Below are 22117 nucleotides of genomic sequence, written 5' to 3'. Positions count from 1 at the left end.
ACAAGCAGACACAGAAGAAGACACAGCGAAGGGATACAAGAGAGCAGACAACCGGGGGGAGGAGGTGGGGAAGAGAAATAAAATAAATCTTAAAAAAAAAAAAATTGTTAAAAACATCACCTGTTTAAAACAACCTGGCACAGAGTAAGCATTCAGTGAAAGTTAACCATTACTTACTTGGCTTGCTTGCCATATTTAATAACAAAGAGAGGATCAAGATTTGGATATGAACTTAAGGAGAAAGAACACTCAGTCTTGTTTGATTCCAGGCCCAAAGCTTCCCTCTAGCCTAAACAAAAAGAATGCCCTATGTCGTTCAATTTAGCTTATCAATGAAGGATAATGGAGATTAGACTGTAACTCATGTCCTTTCTCAACCACTTCCAGAAACCCATGTGATTACAAAGGGGGAGATGAAAGAAAGAATTAAGAATAATCTGGCCTCTATGTATTTCTACATTTCAAACTCTAAGCACAAGAGATACATCTCCCTAGCTGGCTTGCAACTTACCTGAGTTACTACAATATTACACTCTGCTGCTCGGTCATTTTGGATAAAGTCATCTAGAATGAACTGCGGAACCTGTGTGGTTTTACCACATCCAGTAGCACCTCGGATAATGACAACTGAATTTTGACTAATTGACTCCAGGATTTCACTTTCAAATTTCTTCACGGGTAGTAACTCTCTCTCCTGTAAGATCTGTATTAGAAAAGTTATACCTCAGTCAAATTTCTACGAACATATACATTAGATGCAACTGTCTATCCTTATAAAAAGAAGCCATCCCTATAAAAATGCACCCCTTTCTATTGCTATAGTAATCAAAATAAATTTTTTTCATAAATACATATATTTATATATTTAACAGAACTTCTCCTGCAGCCTTGTCCACATCCTTACTTTTCTCGTTTTTCCATTAACATTTCACATACATTCCCTCTCTTCTAACATTAGTGGAAAGTTTTGCTTGAAAAATATTGAAAAACACCCAAAAATAATTATCCCAAATCTCTTCACTTACATTAAATCACATTAAGTAAAAAGTGAAGTGAATTCTTTCCTAGACACTTGAAACTCTTAACAACTCCCCTTAGAGGTAACCTGGATTAGCAGTTTGGTACAAATCTTTTATCTACCCTTCTAAAAAGGGCAAAATATCTTATTCACTATCCCTTTGCCCATACCTAGAAAGTTCTGAAGCTCTGTGCACCATATGTCTAAATACTTCACAGACTTACTGCTTGCAAATCATGATCCTGTTCCAGCTGGTACATTAATTCATTCTTGAGGTCCATGCTTATTTGTTCTGGAGTAGCCTATAAAATAGGATGATAATAACCAAACAAAAGCACATAACTCAGCTTTAAATTGAATCCATTTTTTACCTAGACATCTTGATGAAATATATTCAAGAGTAAAACATAAGACTTGATCTCAAAAACAATGTTGCACTCACATAAGCCAAGGGGCCCTCATCAATGTTGCTACTAGTCCAAGGATTCCAGTTGGACTGTGGAGGTGACCAAGGAACCACACCCATTTGGTTTTGCCGCTGAGATGGTTCAAAGTGAGCCAACTTGTCAATATTGAGTACAACTGGCACAGAAGGATCATCAGGCTAGTAAAAAAATATGAAAACAAAAAAAGCAATACTATTAAGCACTGCTTGTCTGATGAGAAAAGTTATTAATACATGCAAAGATGAAGTGAAGAGCTGTAAACTTACTGGTTGCACGATCTCAAGATTTAGTTCTTGAATGACGTTTTGCAATTGGTGCTCTAAATCCTGAGAGAGGCTAACTTTGTAAGGCTCCACCTACAGAAAAAGCATGACCATGAAAATCATGTAACACACATACGAGGACTACTCAAATAGCCGACCACAGTTGGCTAAGACCATGTAGTTGACAATAAGTCTACAATATTCTTAAAACCAACTATGAGTCAGTTCTCTTTAGTGACAGAATTACCTCAACAATTATTTGCTAGGCTCAGAGATGATGAGTAGTACTCGGGCCTTTTTCATTTTTTATGGTAAGATTCCTGGAAGAATGAATTAAACCTATGTAGCCAAATACAAAACAAAAGCCAAATTGAATCTTAAAATAGTTCACTAAACTAAGTCGAAAGACTCACGGTCTCTCCTTCCTTCTTCTTTGTAAGTCCAGAGTAAGCTTCAATCACCCCAAGATGGTAGAGCTGCCTGACAAGTGACAGGGCACAGGACTGTGCTGCCAGTTTCTTATTTGATCCATGTTCACGTGCAAAAATCCCTAGAATGTAAGGTCAGAATTACCAAATACAGAAGGATAAATATCCTGAGTAAAGAATCATTACAAACAACTCAGGGTGTAGGTACAAAAGAAGCCCCCAAATAAAAGTATGCAGTAAGTTCTAAATTGCTTTTCATTCTATTTGCTAACCAAATGTCATTCCACAATAGATTATTAATTAAACAACCATTCTTGATCCAAGGCTTATACTACAACATACATAAACTGATGTTACAAAAAAAAGCAAAAAACCTATTTCAACAAAGCTGCCATAATTTTTTTTTTAAAGATTTATTTATTTAATTCCCCCCCTCCCCCCTCAGGCTGCACTTTCTTTCGCACTGGGCGGCTCTCCTTTTGGGGCGCACTCCTTGCACGTGGGGCTCCCCTACGCGGGGGACACCCCTGCGTGGTGTGGCACTCCTTGCGCGCATCAGCACTGCGTATGGGCCAGCTCCACACGGGTCAAGGAGGCCCTGGGTTTGAACCGCGGACCTCCCATGTGGTAGATGGACGCCCTAACCACTGGGCCAAGTCGTTTCCCACAAAGCTGCCATAATTAATAAGAAAATATTCTCTTTAACATTTGAAAAGCAAAACAGTCTTAAAAGAATGAAAATGTATCCAAGGTGATCATCGAGACATCTTTATCTGCAAAGTTTGACAATAAATATTTTAGGCTTTTGGGCCATATGCTCTCTGTCACAACTGATCAATTCTGCCTTTAAGGAGTGAAAGCAGGCATACATAGTACTTAAACTAGTAGTTGACAAACTACAGGCTTGGGAACTAAGAATGGTCTTCACATTTTTAAAGAATTGTAAAAACCAAACAAAATTAACAATATGTGACTTTTATGTGACCCATAAAGTCTATCTGGTCCTTGATGGAAAAAGTTTGCCAACCCCTCACATAAACAAATGGGCATAGCTATGTTCTAATAAAACTATTTACAAAATCAGGCAACAGGTTGGGTTTGACCAGAGGGCATTAGACTAAAGCTAGCAGTTACTCATATGCTTAAAGAAAACTACTATTAGAAAGTTTCCTTTCCTCCAACAGCATTCAGCTTTAGGAGAGCAAGGATAGGGCAAAAAACATATTTTCCTAACTAGCCAACTTAGTCAAATTAATCCTGATTATCTGATCAGTGGGCTGACAGAAGTTAGGCTGCTTTTTCCTCAATACCTCGTTCACTCTAAGAACTTATTTTTAAAGTTTAGCACAAAAAAACTTCAAAGGTTTGTTTCTATCAGGAAGTCTCTCATTTACTAAATTCAAATCCTTAGTTTTAGCTCCAGAGTTCTCAAATTAAAAAGAATCTTAAGCCATTTCTCCCAATTTGCAAATAAGTAAACTAAGTTTCAATAATGTAAGATGTAATTTATTTAAGTCACAAACTTTTTAGTGGCAAAAACACCCAGCCCACGTGTACTAATTCCATATCTTCCAAGCATAACACATATATTCCCTGCCTTTAAGCTTACTGCCTAAGAATAAAGAACATAAGTATCATATTTTAACCTTTTTACTTTCTTTATGAATAACCTCAGCTCTATTCTTTAAGTATTTCTTCAAAGTAATTTTCTCACCTTCTCTTCTTGATTCTTTGACCCTTAAATTCTATCATCTGATTTACTCCTTTCTAAATTTTAGCTAGCTCCTTTTACCTGAGCAAAGTGAAAGAACACTTTTGGGTAGAAAGATTAAAAAAAAAATTTTTTTAAGTTCTTTGAAACCGGCAGATCTCTACTCTCTGAAACATTATACTAACATGGATGATCTATTTTTCACATCCAAACTGGGGGACTGGACCCTAAAATTCATAATCACTAATATTTTAAATGCACTAGATATTACTACTTATCGTGTGTTCTTTCAGTGCATATTATTATAAAGCTTCCTTTCCTCCAATCTCATTCTCCTCCACCTAGGGGGAACAGCAACACCAGAAATCATTTTACAATAGCATCCCATGTGATTGCTGAGCAGCAGCACATGTGTGAATGAACACAGACCTCTGGTGTTGCTGTCTGTTATGCCTAGACTTTAATGCGAAGATTACTGCTTTATACAAAAACTTAGAATATCAGAGAAGCAGTAACACTTACTTCTGCCCAGCTGCTTGATATATATAGTCATTTCTGCAATAAAGCTCCTGTAACAACATATACAAACAAGGTTAGGAATTTTACTGTTGGAAATGACTAAATCCAGGATTCCCAAATCAAGCAGGCTTTCCAACTGCTTAGACAAATCACAGCAAAAACACCACTGTAAACATTTACGCCTGCTAAATCCTAGAACAAATAAAGTACATAAACTTCAAATAACATACAACATAGCACCACACAGCTATAATCAAAGTTGGAAAGCCAATTGCTCTTGTAAAGAAAATGTTAGGGTTTTAGATTCTGTATTTACTTACTCTAATTCCAAAGACTGGCGTCTTAATAGAACACATTCAATACAAAGGAATTTTCCACTTAGTCTGGGGCTAAGAAATAAATTAAGCCCCAAACTCTTCAATTTATAGTTTGTGATTATCTTAAGATTCCTTTGCAGAGGCCACCCATTAATGACTTCAATCTGTTAAGACAAGTTGAATATATACATTCATGCATACATACACACACACAAGCACTCTGCATATATTAATAACTGGCTCCCGAGGCAAGGTTCTGGGATCTGCCTGCAGTTGGAAGCAGCCCTTGGTAACAAAAATTTTCAGCCTGTTTATATGACATTTATTTAAATCAGCTCCTGGAGAACAAAACACACAATTTAAAAAAAAAAATATTATAGTTAAATTCCAGGGAATAAATTTAGATTTTTAGCAAGGGAAAAACTGCCTTTTGAAAACTATGCATTCTGGTCCTTCCACTGCTCAGGTACATTCTAACCTTGACTTTGTGCCATGAATAAAAGGTTAGGTAAGCTTAAGATAAAATAAATATTAGACTCCTTCCTATACCTCTTGTGAACTGACCTTCAGGCACAGCGGCTTCAGGGGTCAAAGGCCACTGGCTTTCAGGGGAACAACATCCACCCTTTCATTAATGACACCGATGCCAGTATGTTTCTCAGCCAGGCTTAAAGTCAGCACTCAATCTCATTCTCCTCCACCTAGGGGGAACAGCGACACCAGAAATCAGTTTACAATAGCTTCCCATGTGATTGCTTAGTTCAGCCTAAGCAGCAGCACATGTGTGAATGAACACAGACCTCTGGTGTTGCTGTCTGTTATGCCTTTAAAAAGAAAGACATACAATGCTGCCTTAGATTGCCAGTGGAACCCCCAACTGTCTGCCTTCCACATTGTTATATCCTGAATTCTTCAATTATTCTTTGTATCAGAAGCCAGTGACAAAATACTGATATCAAAAATGTTTACAATAAACTTCAGGCACATTTAGGTATCTGATTCTTTTGAAAGTAAACCAAGTGCTAGGTCCAATTAGTTCTGGACAAAATATTAAAACAAATCATCAACAAATTTCTTTTCTTTACAACCTCTAAAGGTTTTTAAAAAAATTTCTGACACCAGAAAAAAATTATTTGAAAATTCAGGATTGAACAAAACAGTGGGAAGTAGGGAGAACCATGCTTTGAACATCATTTTGACCACAGTGTTAAAGTATGATTTCAGTACTAATTATCTTAGGGTTGCTGGATGCACCCCAGAGAACACCTTGATATTCAAGAAAATATTTTTTAATGTAATTTGAATAAATTTATTTCATATAATAAAAGCAAATTGAATCATCCAGAAGACTTCCATTACAACCTCTCCTCCCTTCCAATATAGTACCCCCAAGAAGAGTCTAATCCATACGAGCCTTCCTGGGAGTAATAATTACTACACCCTGGAATGCTCTCAGGAAGAATAGCAAGCAGGCTGAGAAACAGACTGTCACTCTTACAATGACCACCCTTTATCCTCAGTTTCATAAATTTAACAGAAAAAATATATGCTGATTTAATCCACATACAGAGACTGTGGCTGTCCTTCAACTTTATAATAAGCCCTTACACCTCAACAACAGGACAAGAGAACTGGAAACTGTCAAAGCTGAAGCAAAATTTGTACATACACCTAGATGCAAAACAATCTACCTCTGATTCACTGAAACTTAAGTGTCTAACCTGATCAGTTAATGAAATAATACTTAAAGCTGCCTCTAATGATATCACAGTGAACAAAACCATCTCTGACTGGTTTTTAAATCAGTTAAGGACAACACCACCATTCATCGCTATGACTGCCTCTCAAGGCCCAAATGAGAACCTAAAAAGTCTGCATCACAAACAAGACTGCTGCAGAAGGCTGAAATCCTTACACAGCTAAAATCCTACTTATAAGTGAAAACTACATTAAATACATTACAAATCAATGACAACTTTTCTTGTGTGGAGTAATACATCTTCTTTACACAATTCTCTGCTAATCTGCACACAAAACCAGATAACACGTACAAAAATGGAACACATTCAACAATGAATATTCAAAACAACTCCAACTTACTATAGAAGGAAAAGAGCGAAACAAGCAAACCTGTTGTGATCAGGACCCACTTGGGTGTACTTATATTCTCCTTGGATCTTTTCTTTTTGGAAATATTGGTTCAGACGAGCCTTAGCATTTTCCAAGGTCCAGTTTCCATGAAGCCCAGCATTTAAATCCACTTCTTCTGATTCCAGAGTCTGTTGAATCAATGATAATTAAATCCTGCTACACTAATTTTAGTTCAGCTATGTGCGTTTTAGGTATAGAAAATTACCACAGTATCCTCTTTGTACTATACATTGCAAAAGCTGTTTCAATAGTTTCTAGTACTAGTCAAAATTGAGCAAGAATTACTATTGCTTCTGATGACACAACTGTACAAACAAGACATTAGTTAATATGCTGCATTTAAATTATTCCTAAAAACCTTTGAAAAATTTTTTTGTGCTTGTTTTAAAACTTCAAATATATTAAGTAGAAAAAAAAGCTGTACTATCAAGACGTTTTACATGTTCCTGATAGGTTTCCTGAGATATATTTCTTAAAAGCAGATGAAGGTACCTTTTATTACTACTGGGGAAAAATACTTATTTTTTTATAGGCAATTCCTGTGACCAGATTTAACAGGTAGTGTTAAGTTTATGGTGACTTGTGTGACTAAGTAGTCTCAAACAGCCACTCAAAAATATCCCCAAACCATTCACTTGTTATCTACTGTAAACCCTTCTGCTAAGTCCCAAATCACCTTTCCAGAGACGTAATACAGGGCAGTAGCCTTACCGCTTGTGCTTCTTGTTCCTCCTTCCGTGAGTAGTAATCCTTTAAGTTAGCTCCCCGATCCCAGGTGGGCCCAGGAGCACCATAGCCAGACGCCCCAACTCCTGAATTATTTTCTATTAAAGAAAAGAAATCAGTTTTCTTGATGACTCAAACTGCAGGAAGATTCTAAAAATCTTAAAGAGTATTCCTAATTTTTGTGTGTGGGCAGCACTGGTGCCACAATGCTCCCTTGTCCTGCCTCTTTGAATCATCTTCCATACCCCAGGGTCACACACTTCTCTGTGATTGGAAATTCAAAGTTTTTATTACTTGGAAAGGGGTCCAAAAGGTCCATGACTTTCTTAAAAAGTTATAGATGGCTACAGTATTGGTCTACATTGAAAACTCCAAGGTTAGTATGCAAGGGAAAGCTATTTCACCAGTGACCAACAATCTAGCACACATTTCATATACATTTATTTTTCAGTGTGATATATATGTATTAATTAATTAAATGATAAAACTGTTTCTTTGCTATGACCCTGAAAAGAACTAAACTGCTAGTACTGGTGTCAGAATAAAGAGAATTTAGTACTAGAGCTGAAAATAAAGAGAAGGGTAACAGAAATGAATCTTGATTAGAAAGCAGATTAACTAAAAATAGCAGTTATCAATGATTATTATTAACTCTAATATTACATGCATTTCTTTTGTATTACTCCACAGAACAATCTTATGAGGATGAGATTGTTATTCCCAAATCATAAACACTGGATCTGAGATTTAAGTAATTTGACCAAAATTTAGTTCCTCTACCCTACAATGGACATCCCAATAAAAATTATGTCCATATCGAACAGTGAAAAAGGAATTCAGCAATGGTTTGGATCCATAAAATAATCTAGATTATAACTGGTAGAAGTAGATTAGAAACAAGGGCGGGCAACTCATAAGATTCTTTAACTAAATGTTCCCGCCTGTGTAAAATCAATTCAGATAATAATTTAGTAAAAGCTAATGACACCAAAGAATTATGCTATATCACACTTTATAAGAGAAATTAAATGATGATTTGTATTTTATGAAAATATTTATGATTTTGGGCTGTCTCTTTTAACATACCTTAACACCAAGAATTTACTATAGTTAACATGAGAAGGAAGAAAGATGATGACTAAATATATTTTATTTTCTCAGTCATGTACACACATTCAAGTTCCTTACCTGCCTTGAGAGCCAGATGTGGAGGAAGAGGTCCTCCCATGGTTGTTAGTAAACCTCCACCAGTATCTGTTGTGGCATCAGGAGTATCAGGTGGAGGAGGTGCTACCTACAAGAGAAAAAGCCAAGGCAATGTCATTGCTTTAACCATCATGAAGACTAGTACATTCATTCTTTTAATACTTAACGCCTACATGTCTTGTCTCCTCTCTACATAATATTAATGTTTTTAATGATTATAAAATTACTTATTTCAGGCAGAAAAAAATTATCCATAATTCCCCATTTGATAAGTATATATGGGATCCATATATATTTCACTCATATTGTGTACTACCTAAATTATATTTAGTATAATATGTACACAAACATAACTATCCCATAAAAAGTGGGATCAGTTTATGCTACGTTTTCCACTCAACAGCTTCATGAATACATTTAAGGTTCAACAAATATTTGTTAGGCACCTTCTACATGCTAGACATTCTTCTGGATGCTGGGGATACAAAAGTAAACAAAACAGATGGAAGTTCTGTCCTCCCAGAGCCATAGACTAACGCGAAGAACTAGACAATAAATAAATAATAGTATGTCAAACGCTGTGAACACGATAGGAAAAAATAAATCAGGTGAGGTGACCAGGGATCATAAGGTACATTTGAAAGGAGGCTGAAGCAGGTGAGGAGCTAACCAAGAGCATATCTAGGGGAACATTAAGTTCCATCTTCTACCTCTTTAAATACTGATCTGTATCAATTTTTAATGACTTAAAACTCCACTGTATGAACCTTCTACACATAATTTACTCAACCAATACCATGCTAATGGACATTTAGATTGTAGCCAATTCCATTTTATTATTTTTAAAGAAGCTTTAGATTATGTATCACATAAAAAATATAAGGGATTTCCATATGCCCCATTCCCTCACCTGCCTACACTTTCCCACATCAACATCATCCCTCATTAGTGTGGTATATTTGCCACAACTAATGAACACATACAGAAGCACTGCTACCAACCATGGACTACAATTTACACTATAGTTCACACTCTGTCCTATACAACCTTGCAAGTTATATGACAAAGTATACAATGCCTTGTATCTGTCATTGCACTGTCATAAAGGACAACTCCAATGTCCCAAAAATGCCCCTATCTTATACCTATTCTTCCCTCTCCCATTCCTCATAACCTCTGGTGGCCACTGCCTTTAGACCAATGATGAGAGTTCTTCCATTGCTAGAATAACAGTAAATCTACTTTAGTCCACTGTTCATTCCCCGATCTTGAGGATTTGGGGATGGTAATGTCCACTGTGCTTCTAATTGAGAGGGAGTTTAGATCCCACTGGGTGAGATGGATGGAACCTGTCTTGCTTGCAGTTGCAGACACTTTGTGTTCCTTGGGATGGGTGGTGCCCATTATCATCTCCTTGTTAGCTGTCCTGGGTGAGTCCAATGAACTGGCGAGTAGGTGGTGCAACTCTGCTGAAATTCAGGGCTCAAACGGCACATGAACGGATCGAAAGTTTTAAGTCTCTGGAACATATATTAGTATTTATCAAGTATAGTGCTAATTATAGGTTCAGATATAATAAAATGGGCAGAAGAGATGTGCAGAGAACCTAAAAATGAGTCTGACTGTGTTACAGTGGGGAGCATAAATTCCAAAGACAACTGACAGGGTGCAGCCGAATTCCTGCTTATAGTTTCTGGACATCTCCAGAGCCCTCAGGAGCCTCACTATTTGAGGAACTGCTTACTGTGGCAGTCAGTGAGATTCTGCTGAAACCTGCATAAGCATAACCTCTGGAATGACTTCCCAACTGACTTTGCAATTTCTTAGCCAAAAAAACCTCACTTGTATTTACAATTTTCCTTATTTGATCAAGGTCTTTTTCCAGATGCATTGCTAATTGGCACTTTGTAGGAACCCTTGGTGCCAGGGAGGTATAGCCAACTTTAAACAAATTATAAATCAACACTGCCGTAACCATCTTTGTACTATGATTTTTCCTTTAGGAAAAATTCATGAAAGTGAAATTCCTGGGTCAAAAGGCTTCAACCTTTTAAAAGCACTATACTACTCTATAAAAAAGTTAACTTACATATTCCCACCAGCATTATCCCTGAAGACCCACTTCCCCACAATCTTTCTAATTCTGGGGCTTAGAGTATGCTTTTTGTTTTACAACTAAATCAATCTTTGTTGTTGTTGTGTTTTAAATTTACATTTTCTTTGCCCAATATTCTATCTGGATATTTATTGTCCTTACGAATTTCTAAGAATTTTTAATATTTTGGTGCTATCTACTTGTCATACAAGTCATTTGTCCTTTTCTGTTTAACTTTAATGGTGGTTACTACTCTGGAAGGGTATTTTTTGGTTTTGGTTTTACAAGTCAAATCTATAGTTTCTGCCTTTGGTGGCTTCCATAAAATGGCATTTCCTATCCTAAGATCTGTTCTGCATTATATATATTTTTTAAATATTTATTTCTGTCCGCACCCCCCCCTCCCAGTTGTCTGCTCTCTGTGTCCACTCACTGTGTGCTGTGACTGCTTCTATCCTTATCAGTGGCACCAGGAATGTGTTTCTTTTTGTTGCATTATCTTGTGTCAGCTCTCCGTGTGTGCGGCGCCATTCTTGGGCAGGCTGTACTTTCTTTCCCCCTGGGCAGCTCTCCTTACAGGGCGCACTCCTTGTGTATGGGGCTCCCCTACACGGCACGGCACTCCTTGCGCACATCAGCACTGCGCACGGGCCAGCTCCACAGGTAAGGGAGGCCCGGGGGGTTTGAACCCAGACCTCCCATGTGGTAGGCCAGATGCCCTATCCATTGGGCCAAGTCCACTTCCCTACATTATATTCTAATACTCTCTGGTTTCTTTTTATTTGGAGCCATTATGCAACTTAGTTAATGCAATGAGAACATTTAAATTCTTATTAATATGTGGTAGTACTTTAAACTTTTTCAAATTATTCTTGGTTATTCTTTAAGTTATTTTTCCTGATTAACTTTTGATCTAAATTCTCAAATAACACATTAAATTTACACAAATACTTAAGGAGAACTGACTTCCCTGTACTAATGAACTGATGTATTACAAGAGTGAAACCTCCCACCAAGAAATATGGTATGGCTCAATATTTAATAAAGTCTTCTGTTGACAATTTTCCATGGATATCTTGTGTTTCTACAAGTCTTGTTTAGACATGTTTTGAAGGACAGTGTTGAATTACCATCTTCCTTGAGGGCAAAAGGCAGATTCAGAACAAAAAATTCAGCAGGTTTGTGGTGAGTTACACCTGCGACTACTCTACATCACTCCCAGGGGATTTGGGGACAGGGGAACCAATGCAAACATGAAGCTCAGGCTGCATGCTAAGCCATGAAGAATATCCTTCATCTCTAACTTGAGAGTCTTGTGTTTTCGGCCTCCATCTATGAAGTGTAGTAGGCTAAAGTATTACCTCTGAAGTATGGTAAAATCTCAGAATCTTTAGAATTTTTTTTTTAAAATATTTTTTATTTATTTCTCTCCCCTTCCCTCCGTGCCCTAGTTGTCTATTCTCTGTGTCCATTCGCTGTGTGTTCCTCTGTGACCGCTTCTATCCTTGTCAGCGGCACAGGAATCTGTGTTTCTTTTTGTTGCATCATCTTGCTATGTCAGCTCTCCATGTGTGTGGCGCCATTCCTGGGCAGGCTGCACTTTCTTTTGCACTGGGCGGCTCTCCTTACGGGGCACTCCTTGCACGTGGGGCTCCCCTATGTGAGGGGCACCCCTGCATGGCATCAGCCCTGCGCGTGGGCCAGTTCCACACAGGTCAAGTTGAGGCCCGGGGTTTGAACCGCGGACCTCCCATGTGGTAGACGGATGCCCTAACTACTGGGCCAAGTCTGCTTCCTAGAATTCTTAATACTATCCTTTAGTAAAATTTTGTTGTATTGTTCTTATAAGTACTATAAATTTATATTCTATTAAAGTTCTTTATAATTTTTACTATGAATAAGTTAATTTTCCAATTAAATTTATTTTTTTGCTGGTATAAAAAATTTATTCTTTATATTTACCAATTTTTTTTTGTTGGTTCACCTATCTGAATTTTCTAGCCATGCTCCCATATCAACTATAAATAACATTTCTGACTATGCTTTTGTAATATTTCGCCCATTTTTTCTTCTCATACTACGTATACCTCATTTCTTTTTATTTATTGCATTATACTGAGTAATGGTGATGAGTGGACATCTTAGTCTTGTCTCAACTTTACAAGGAATTCCGCTGGGGTGGTGCATCTCAAACCACCCAAGATGAAGAACCGGTTTTGAGTCTCCCCCCATTCCACTGGTTAGTATTATTTTTATAAAACATACCAAAAATGAGTATTAGAAATATGTAAAGACATAGAAAATAAAAGCTCAACATTTCTAATTATTAGATTCAACAAATGTAAAATTACTCTACCACAAAGCTATACAATGTTATAAGTGTTTCTAAATGCTTACTAAATTTCTGTACTTACCTCCACATGAACTGTAACAAACATTTTGAGCAGCACTGCTCTAAGGCTCATTTTTAGTAGTGTTTACTAATATTTTAGAAGATACCCTTTAGCATGTCAAGGAAATATTTTTCTACTCTATTTCTTCAGCACTTCTTGGTAATAAATGTTTAATGTTATCAAATGCTTTTAAAAATCTCTATTAAGATCACTGAGTAGATTATTTTTCTTGTAAGCCCATTAGGATGTACTAAGTAAGTTTGATTACAGGGTTCAGCCTCAGATATGCTGGGTGTGTCAAATAATACATGGTACATGTACCATCTTACTTTTCAAAACTGAAAAATTCTGAATTTCCGTCAAACCACATAGGTTTTGAAAAGGGATTATGGATCTACAGGATCTACTTTTTTCTTAATTTGACCTGTGACAGACTACTTTAGTTAACTTTTAAGTGTTTTAAAATTTCACTTTTTTTTTTTTGCTTTCTAATCCAGCAATTAATCTTAATTTAATATTATCTGTATTAATTTCTTCCTTCTGCTTTATTTTGTTCTTTTAAGTTTAAAGCTTCAATCATTCATTTAAAAATGTTTCTTGTGCAATAGTATAAAAATTTAATGTCCTTTTGAATAAAAGCCCATTCCTGTGGTCACACCAGAGTTATAATGTTTAGATTTTTTTTGTTCCCTTATTATTTTCTCATGTTGCCATTTTAGCTTTGCAAATCCATACAATAGCATTTTTTTTTAAGATTTTTAAATTTATTTCTCCCGCCCCCTGCCCCCCACCACTTGTCTGCTCTCTGTGTCCATTCGCTGTGTGTTCTTCTGTGACTGCTTCTATCCTTATCAGCAGCACTGGGAATCTGTTTCTTTTTGTTGCATCATCTTGCTGTGTCAGCTCTCCGTGTGTGCAGCACCATTCCTGGGCAGGCTGCACTTTATTTCATGCTGGGCGGCTTTCCTTATGGGGTGCACTCCTTGCACGTGGGGCTCCCCTACGCGGGGGACACTCTTGCATGGCAGAGCACTCCTTGCACGCATCAGCACTGTGCATGGGCCAGCTCCACACGGGTCAAGGAGGCCCGGAGTTTGAACCATGGACCTCCCATGTGGTAGGCAGACACCCAATCCATCGGGCCAACTCCGCCTTCCTATAATAGCATTTTAAATGCTAGGGGGATTGGTGACTTGTGAACTGAATTTTCTTTTCTACTCTCTCCATTAAAATTTATTTAGATATTAAAATGGCTACATCTATTTTATTTTGTACATTTACCTAGAGCTAGCTTTATCCATGCTTTTATTTTCACTCTTTCAGTGTACTTCTTATTTCATTTTTAAAAATTTTTGTTTTTTAGTATACTCTCTATTTCATATAGCTAGCATATAGCTTGAGGAAGAGGTGCTCCTCCTAGGTTAGGACTGTGGAGTTCAGTAGATAAAGGAATGCCTACTTTGGGGACAGTCCTAATAAACCAGGTACCAGGAAAACTTATGTGGATAGTACTGGTGCCACAATGCTCACTTGACCTGCCTCTTTAAACAATCTTCCCTACCCCAGAGCCAAAATTCCCCTCTACCTCACTCACCTACACCAACTTAAAGAGAAAATCCCTGAAGTCTTGAGGTATCTGAGTGGGACAACTCCTATTTTACAATTACGGGGAAATTTCCTTTTTTATATTTCATGATCAACTATGTTAATAGCTTGGTAAAAAGAGAGGGTAGTGGCCCTGCCTAAGGAAAGAAGGTTTAATGATGACATGAGAAAAAGTCTATTATGCTAATATAAGTGAAAAAAAGCAGATTAAATAGTATATGCAATATGTACACCACTATGTTAAAACATCACATTTAAATATCGGAACAAAAATAGTCTATCTATATCAACATTGGCAAGACTACAGTTCATTTATTTCCTTCTTTATAATCTTTTTATATTTTCCAATATTTCTGCAATTAGCATGTGTCACACTTTACAGAAATGTGTTTTAATTGTAAAAGGACTTGTATAGTTTACTAACAGGTAAGTGAAGAATAGACAATTCAAAGGAGGCAATTAGAAGTAGCATTCTGAATAAATGTTTCACTTATTAGTAACTAAAGAAATGTATTAAAACAATGACCTATAATTTTTAAACTCTTGAATTAACAAATAATTTTTTTTAAAAAAACCTACCAAAAGCTGGTAAATCTACTGAAAAGGCACTGATAAACTGAAATGTAAAATGGTTCAAGAACTCTGATAATCCTGCAATATGACATTAAGAATTTATAGTAGATATTCCATACTCACCGACAGATTGATGTAACCACCCCCCACCCAAAACAGGTGACAAAATAGGTTCACTACTTCAGAGGGCATATTGCTCCTATGAATAAATGAAAAATCCCCATCAAAACCAAAAAGGTTTTCACCTAACAGAAGGAAACAAGGCCAGAAAAATTACTCATCATACATAATTTTAAAATGTAAGCTTATGAAAGGAGAAAAGTTGTTCAGGGAAGTCTCATGAATTATAACTTCATCCACTTTTTTTGGAATGCCTATTTGTTTAAAGCTGATCTACTGGGCTTAAAGGTCTTATTTAAGATGAAGAAATACACAGCTCCATGCCAAATGATATCACAAGATTAATTATGATTCAGTCTAGCTAATAGTAAAGAATTGATGGATTCACTATAGAAGTGCCAATACCTGATAAAACTTACAGATTAGGTTTTGCTATGGATGGGAAATTTATAGTATGGGATACTTATACTTAAGGATATAGGATTAAATCCTACTAAATGAGGAGAAGATGAAAAATAATGAGCAGCCAGAGAGACAGGAAGATAATTGGGAGACTCTGGTGAGAAAAAAGACAAAGTGTGTTGAGATGGAGGATGTGATTAAAAAAGTTGAATGGTGGGAGAAGATGTGGCTCAAGTAGCTGAGCGCCCACCTCCAACATGGTAGGTCCCGGGTTCCGTTCCCAGTGCCTCCTAAAGAAAAAACAACAACAGACAATGTGCAAAAAGACAAGGGGACAACAAATGCAAACTGAGCAAACAGACAAGGGAATCATGGCGGCTAGGGGGGGTGGTGGAAGTTGAGTGCTTATAAGGTTAAATAAAATTGGGGAAAGGGTGCATTTTACATTAAGAATTTCTTTTTGGTAAGGCAGAAAAATAACACAAGCAAAAATAAAATACGAGGGTCAATGGGAAAATACTTGTAACATATCTCAGATGAAGGTTAATATTTATAACATATAAATAACAAAAAGAGAAGAAAAGGACCAACAATTAAAAAAAAAAAATAAGACATAACAGGGGCAGTTCAAGAGAAAAAGAAATGCAAATAGTCCTTGAACACTAAAAGATATTCAACTTCAGTTAAAATTAAAGAAATGCAAACTAAGAATATACTGAGCTAGACAATTATCACAAAATCCGTCAATATATTAATACACTATTGGTAAGGCTGTGAACTGTGTCTCAGACTGGTACTATTGATATTTTACACTAGATAATGCTTTGTTGTGGAGGGAAGGGGGCTATCCTGAACATTACAGGCTTTAAGTACCATTTCTGGCCTTTACCCACTAGATGACAGTAGCACACCCCTCTTCCCTAGTTAAAAGTCAAAATCATCTCCAGACATTGTCATTTGTCCCCAGGGGAATGGGGGAAGATTGTCCTTGGTTGAGAACCACTGCTTATGGAAATGAAATATAATACAACTCCTCTGGAGAGGAAAATGACAACAGTTTGCAAAATCACATATGCATACATGCTTTGACCCAGTAATTCCCAATCAAGGAATGTCTCCCACAGACTGGCAAAAACGAAAAAATATATACACATGAGACTATTCATTTCAGCACTATCTGTTAGTAAGAGAATGGAAAAAACACAAATATCCATGAACAAAGGCTAGCTGAAAAAACTACGGTATTACAAAGTTAAAAAAAAAAACAGGTGGAGAAAGAGAAAACTGAACAATAAGATATGGTTAGTCTAAGAAATGAGAATTGGGGGTAAAGAAGGAAGACACACACACACACACACACACACACAGAGAGATATACGCATTACTTGCTTGTAATTAGAAAAAGGCAGTTTGACCAAAAATATAGGACAAAAAAACTGGGCAATGGAGAACAGGATGGAAGAGGCAGGAGTAAAAGACTTTTCTGAATATATTTGGTCTTGTAGATTTAACTTCAAAACTAGGCAGTGGGAAAAAGGACATATAAATGTACAATGAGGTTAAGTAAAAGTCCTGTAACCTTGAATTTAAATTGGAAGCATCAATTTGAACTCAAAATATATTTTATCTTACAACTTTTCTTCAGTAGCTTATCAGTGCTCTGAGAAAACAAGCTGCCAAGGTTTACTAAGGAACACATTAATATTTGAAAACAACAGTGAAAACTGATTACTCTGCGTCTCCATACATATTGAATTAATGTAACTTCACAACTTATACATCTTGAGTATGTGAACACCAGTACTTACCCCAATAGCTGGGACTTCCTCACTCTTTACTTCATTTATTCGAACCAAATAGTTAACAAAGTCTCTGGCAGCATTACTCTGTGAGTCTTTTTTATTGGTGGAATTGCCCATGCCAGCATAATTATACCCTTCCACCCGAACCTTTAACAGTCAGAAAAAATATATTAGAGATTGACCTGGGTAATTCTGGGACTTTAAAAATTCAGAATTCAATAGTCCATTAAGGGAAAACAAACAGGTAACTGTTGGAAATATTTTCATGGGCTACCTTATTGAAAAAGAATTCATGGGCTACCTTATTGAAAAAGCTTTAATCATGCTGTCCAATAACAAGCTAACCCCCAAATTAGAGTATTAATTTGGCTCAGATATTCTCTTCTAATATAGCAGATATCCCACATTAAAATCTGATTCCCTAACATCCAAGAGCTATCTCTGTTTATAGTTATTTCAAGCACTTTAATTTGAAGCAATCAAGAATTGCTTTACTTTGTCATAAGTTAGTAAGCAGGCAAACAGCTGCTCCAACTTTTCCCATCTATACCACTAGTACTGAAGAAGCTGAGGAAAATACAGGCTTGAATTAGAAAAACTTATCTGTCACATTGTTTTAAAAATAATGCTTATTTGAAAATGATTTATAATGAAATAGAATAAGAAATGAGTTACAATAAAGATCTCTTTTTCCCCAACCTACAATATAGTAACATATCCTAATGGAAAACATTTCTCTTCTTTCAACCCCAAAGCAAGCCTCATAAATCACATATATGTAAACTTATTTTTTAGTACCTCACACATGAATTTCTGCCTGTTTTTGTTCCCCACTGCTCTAATTTCATAAGACGGGGTCATCTTCCTTTTGCCACACCAGGCATATAGGAAATTTTTAACATCACCCATGATTCAAGTGTCTTCTTCAGATCTAAGAAAACAAATGTTAATTAGAAACAGCTTTCAGAATTAACCAATATGTGGAAATTACCAAAAATTTAGGTTACAGGATATTCTATCATGCTGTTATCAAAACTGTCTTTGAAAATATTTTAATGACATTAATTGAAAAGTTTATGATATGTTAACAGAAAAAAGCAGGATGCAAAAGCAAAAAATTTGAAACACAAAAAAAGTGTATCTGCATAAATCAAGACTGGAAAGAAATATCCCCCCAATTGGTCATCTTTACGTGATCACGAATTAATTTTATCTTTAAAAAAAAAAACAACAAAAAAACCTTGTATGTAATATCTTACTTTCTACATGAGCACCTTATGTGTTTTAACTCGATTCCTCATAGCAATGGTTAAGTATATGGCATAAACTATTATATTATAGATAAATAATGTCTTTTTACGGAGGAAGAAACTGGGCTTTAGAAAGATTAAGTAATCCACTCTGGAGGCTTAAAGTCAAACTCAAACTACTATTTTAGAAGAAGGTCATCAATCATTTTCTGTATAAATCCAATAGTTTGTTCTCATTCTGATTATGTTTGCAAGTAGACGGTCCTCAGGCTGTATATTAAGTCCAAATATAACAAGTATTCAGTACCTGAACTGAAGACAACCTGTTTAACTTAAATATTTCAAGTGTCCCTATGTTCACTGTTAGCCCTAAAAGAGCCTCATCTCATCAATCTCTTCCGACACACACTAACTTCAAAAGTCCTCTTGTATAGCTTACCTCTCTTCTCCTAAACATACCTGTACCAAATATCAACATTTTACACTTAAAAATAGTACATTAGAAAACTTTATGGAAGGAATTCTTTTTCCTACTTTGAAGATATCTTTTTTCCTATTCTTAACACAACGGAAGTAATGTCAGGAAGGAACACTATGAGAAAGGGAAACCTAATTTTACCTTTGCCACTTGCCTGAAAGCTTGCTAATAATAAACTGCTAAAAATCATCTGTTGGGTCTCATTACTTGATGAGAATTTTTTTTTTAAGTCTCTTGTCTGAGGTATGGGACCTGTAACAGTTCTCTCCTTTAAACCTTGTACTCCTTAAATCTTGAGGATATCATGTCTTCTTGAAGAGCAACATAAATTTGGCACTCCAGCCTCCTTCAGCCCAGCTTACAGGATACCAAAAAATATGAAGCCTACAAGTCTAAAAATTAAGTCTAAATTATAAATTATCTGAAACCAGATTTAGAACCAGAGAAAACAGGCTATGAATTTAATTTGAGGTGAAGAGAAATCCTCTTTACCAGATTAAACCTAACAGAATCATTCTTACTTAGTGCATTTTGTTAACATCAAAGTCTGTGTATTCAAACTGGACCCTACTATAATCCTGGTATGTTTATTCTGTGGCCGCGGGCTAGCCTTATGCTCAGTGTGGTGAAGGGCCACTGTATCAGAGAAAAACTCTGGAAAGCTGAAGTTGTCTAGTTGTAAATTCCATCCCTGAATAATTAAAAAAAAAAAACCAAAAACCCAAAAAAACCAAGCCCTCATGGTACCTCAGTAACATGAAATATGAAGAACTACATTACTACTAGGTTGTCTCATCGAACTCTATAATAGTCAATACCATCTAATAGTGAAAGCTCGTCTTTTCAAGTTCCAAAATCATAATTCATCCAACTGCCACACTAACATACCCAATTTAGGAGTCATCCATTCCTTCAAGAACCGCTAGCGCTATTACTGTAGAGCGCCTTAGTATATGCCAGACAGTATCCTTAGTGGATTATGTACATAAGCTATTTTATTTAATCTCTAGAACAACCCTATAGATAACCACTATTATATTCTCCTTTTCACAGGTAAGTAAGACAGAGCTAGTAACTGGAGAAGCCAGAATCGCAAGCAACCCAGTCTGCCTCCGTATTTACTAACTACCACCACTATACAACTCTGCTTCCAAAATATGCCTGCATTCCATTCCTTATCTCTATCTCCTTTGCCATCACTACTGCACATCTGGAATACTGCAATAATGATTTTCCTGTTTTCACTCTTGTCGCCTAAAGTCCATTCTTTCAAATCCTTCTCGCTACAATCCAGTCACCTTGCCTTCTTTCGGTTCCTTTCCAGTCTCTGGCCTTTAAACGCTAACTAGTCCCTTCTGACTCTGCAGCTCTACTTTACCTCTTCACAGCTGACGCTTTCTCGACCTTCAGATAAGAGCTCAAATGTCCACCTCCTCCTTGACGGCTCCCCTTGAGACCCAATCTACAGTAAAACTGTTCTTAATTCCTCCTATCTCCTACCCAAACCCGGGAATATTTTTCAATTGCTTCTCCCACCGGAACCTCTGAGGGAAACGGATCAACTATGCCAAACTTGTTTAAAGCTCTAGCCACGGTTTCTGCAGACAAACGCCTTATATTTGTGCCAGGAATGAATGAATGCAGAGCCCTAAGCTTCAGTGGCGTAGCCGCGGGCTAACAATCAGACAAGTCACCCCCTGTCACTCCGCGGCGACAGAGCCACCGCCGTGAGCAGACCGAAGGACGAAGTTCGGTCGTGCTGCTTAGGAAAGACGAGTGGGAATTGTTGGGAGAAGGACCAGGGGCCACACGGCAGCCACGGGCACCGCAAGCGCCCCAACCCACAGCGTACGCAACCCGCAATCCGGGAACTCGGCTGGGTGGTTCGCCCCTTCCCCCACCCGACACCGCCACTGGCGCTTCATAACAAAGCGAGGCTGCGCTGACGCCGGCTCCCGCGACACCGCTGCCCCACAGTGAGGGTAGGGCTCCTTTTCCTTACCGGATTCCGCGTCGCAGTGCCCGAGAGTACAACCCTCTTAGGACTGTCCGTGGCTCCGGCCTTCCACGGAGACACCAGAGAAACGGACAGACACTCACACAGAGGGAACAGCGAAATGGCTCCGACCGCTGCGCGAGGAAGGGGGCGGGGTTAGTGCGCGTACGCATGCGCAGAAAGAGAGCGCAGTGCGCTGGCGCCTTGAGGTCCAGGGACCGTCCTGCAACATCCTCGCGATGCCTGCGATCCGTCGCCTAGGAGACCCCTTAAGTTCGTGGGCCCTGCCCTAGACTGGCTTCTTCCAGTAATACGCTACCCGCGTTTTAGCATTTTAGGAGTTGGGGCTGTTAACCTTTTGATATAGCAATATGTTTTGTAGCTTCTTTCATAAGTACCTCTGGTGAGATGAGGCGCCCTTCCAAGACAGAACTGGAAATCTCGGTGCTTACTTCATAAAGTTATAATGATTAAATGGGATGACATAAGAAGGGGACTTATTAGCTCAGTACCTGGGACATAATAGGTGTTCAATAAATAGTCGCTATTGTTGTAATTCACATACTCTGAACGGGAATGTCTCCTGAAAGGGAAATAGCTCAGTGGTTAGGGACTCTG

General features: G+C 37.4%; 1 protein-coding gene across 1 annotated transcript in view; it reads right to left on the bottom strand.

Moving 5' to 3' along the window:
- DHX9 (DExH-box helicase 9) overlaps positions 1–21664 on the bottom strand; it is a 52925-nt gene extending 31261 nt beyond the window's left edge. The window contains 12 exon segments of the mRNA XM_004469109.5: positions 512–703; positions 1243–1320; positions 1461–1622; positions 1731–1820; positions 2141–2277; positions 4389–4435; positions 6833–6981; positions 7565–7677; positions 8768–8873; positions 17782–17922; positions 18574–18706; positions 21506–21664. Of these exon segments, the coding sequence (XP_004469166.2) occupies positions 512–703; positions 1243–1320; positions 1461–1622; positions 1731–1820; positions 2141–2277; positions 4389–4435; positions 6833–6981; positions 7565–7677; positions 8768–8873; positions 17782–17922; positions 18574–18684 (1326 nt within the window). The 5' untranslated portion in view covers positions 18685–18706; positions 21506–21664.
- Positions 21665–22117: the final 453 nt, after the last annotated feature.

This window comes from Dasypus novemcinctus, chromosome 13, assembly GCF_030445035.2.
Source record: "Dasypus novemcinctus isolate mDasNov1 chromosome 13, mDasNov1.1.hap2, whole genome shotgun sequence".
In the NCBI taxonomy this organism is placed as follows: Eukaryota; Metazoa; Chordata; class Mammalia; order Cingulata; family Dasypodidae; genus Dasypus; species Dasypus novemcinctus.
This window is presented reverse-complemented; position numbering and strand designations above follow the sequence as displayed.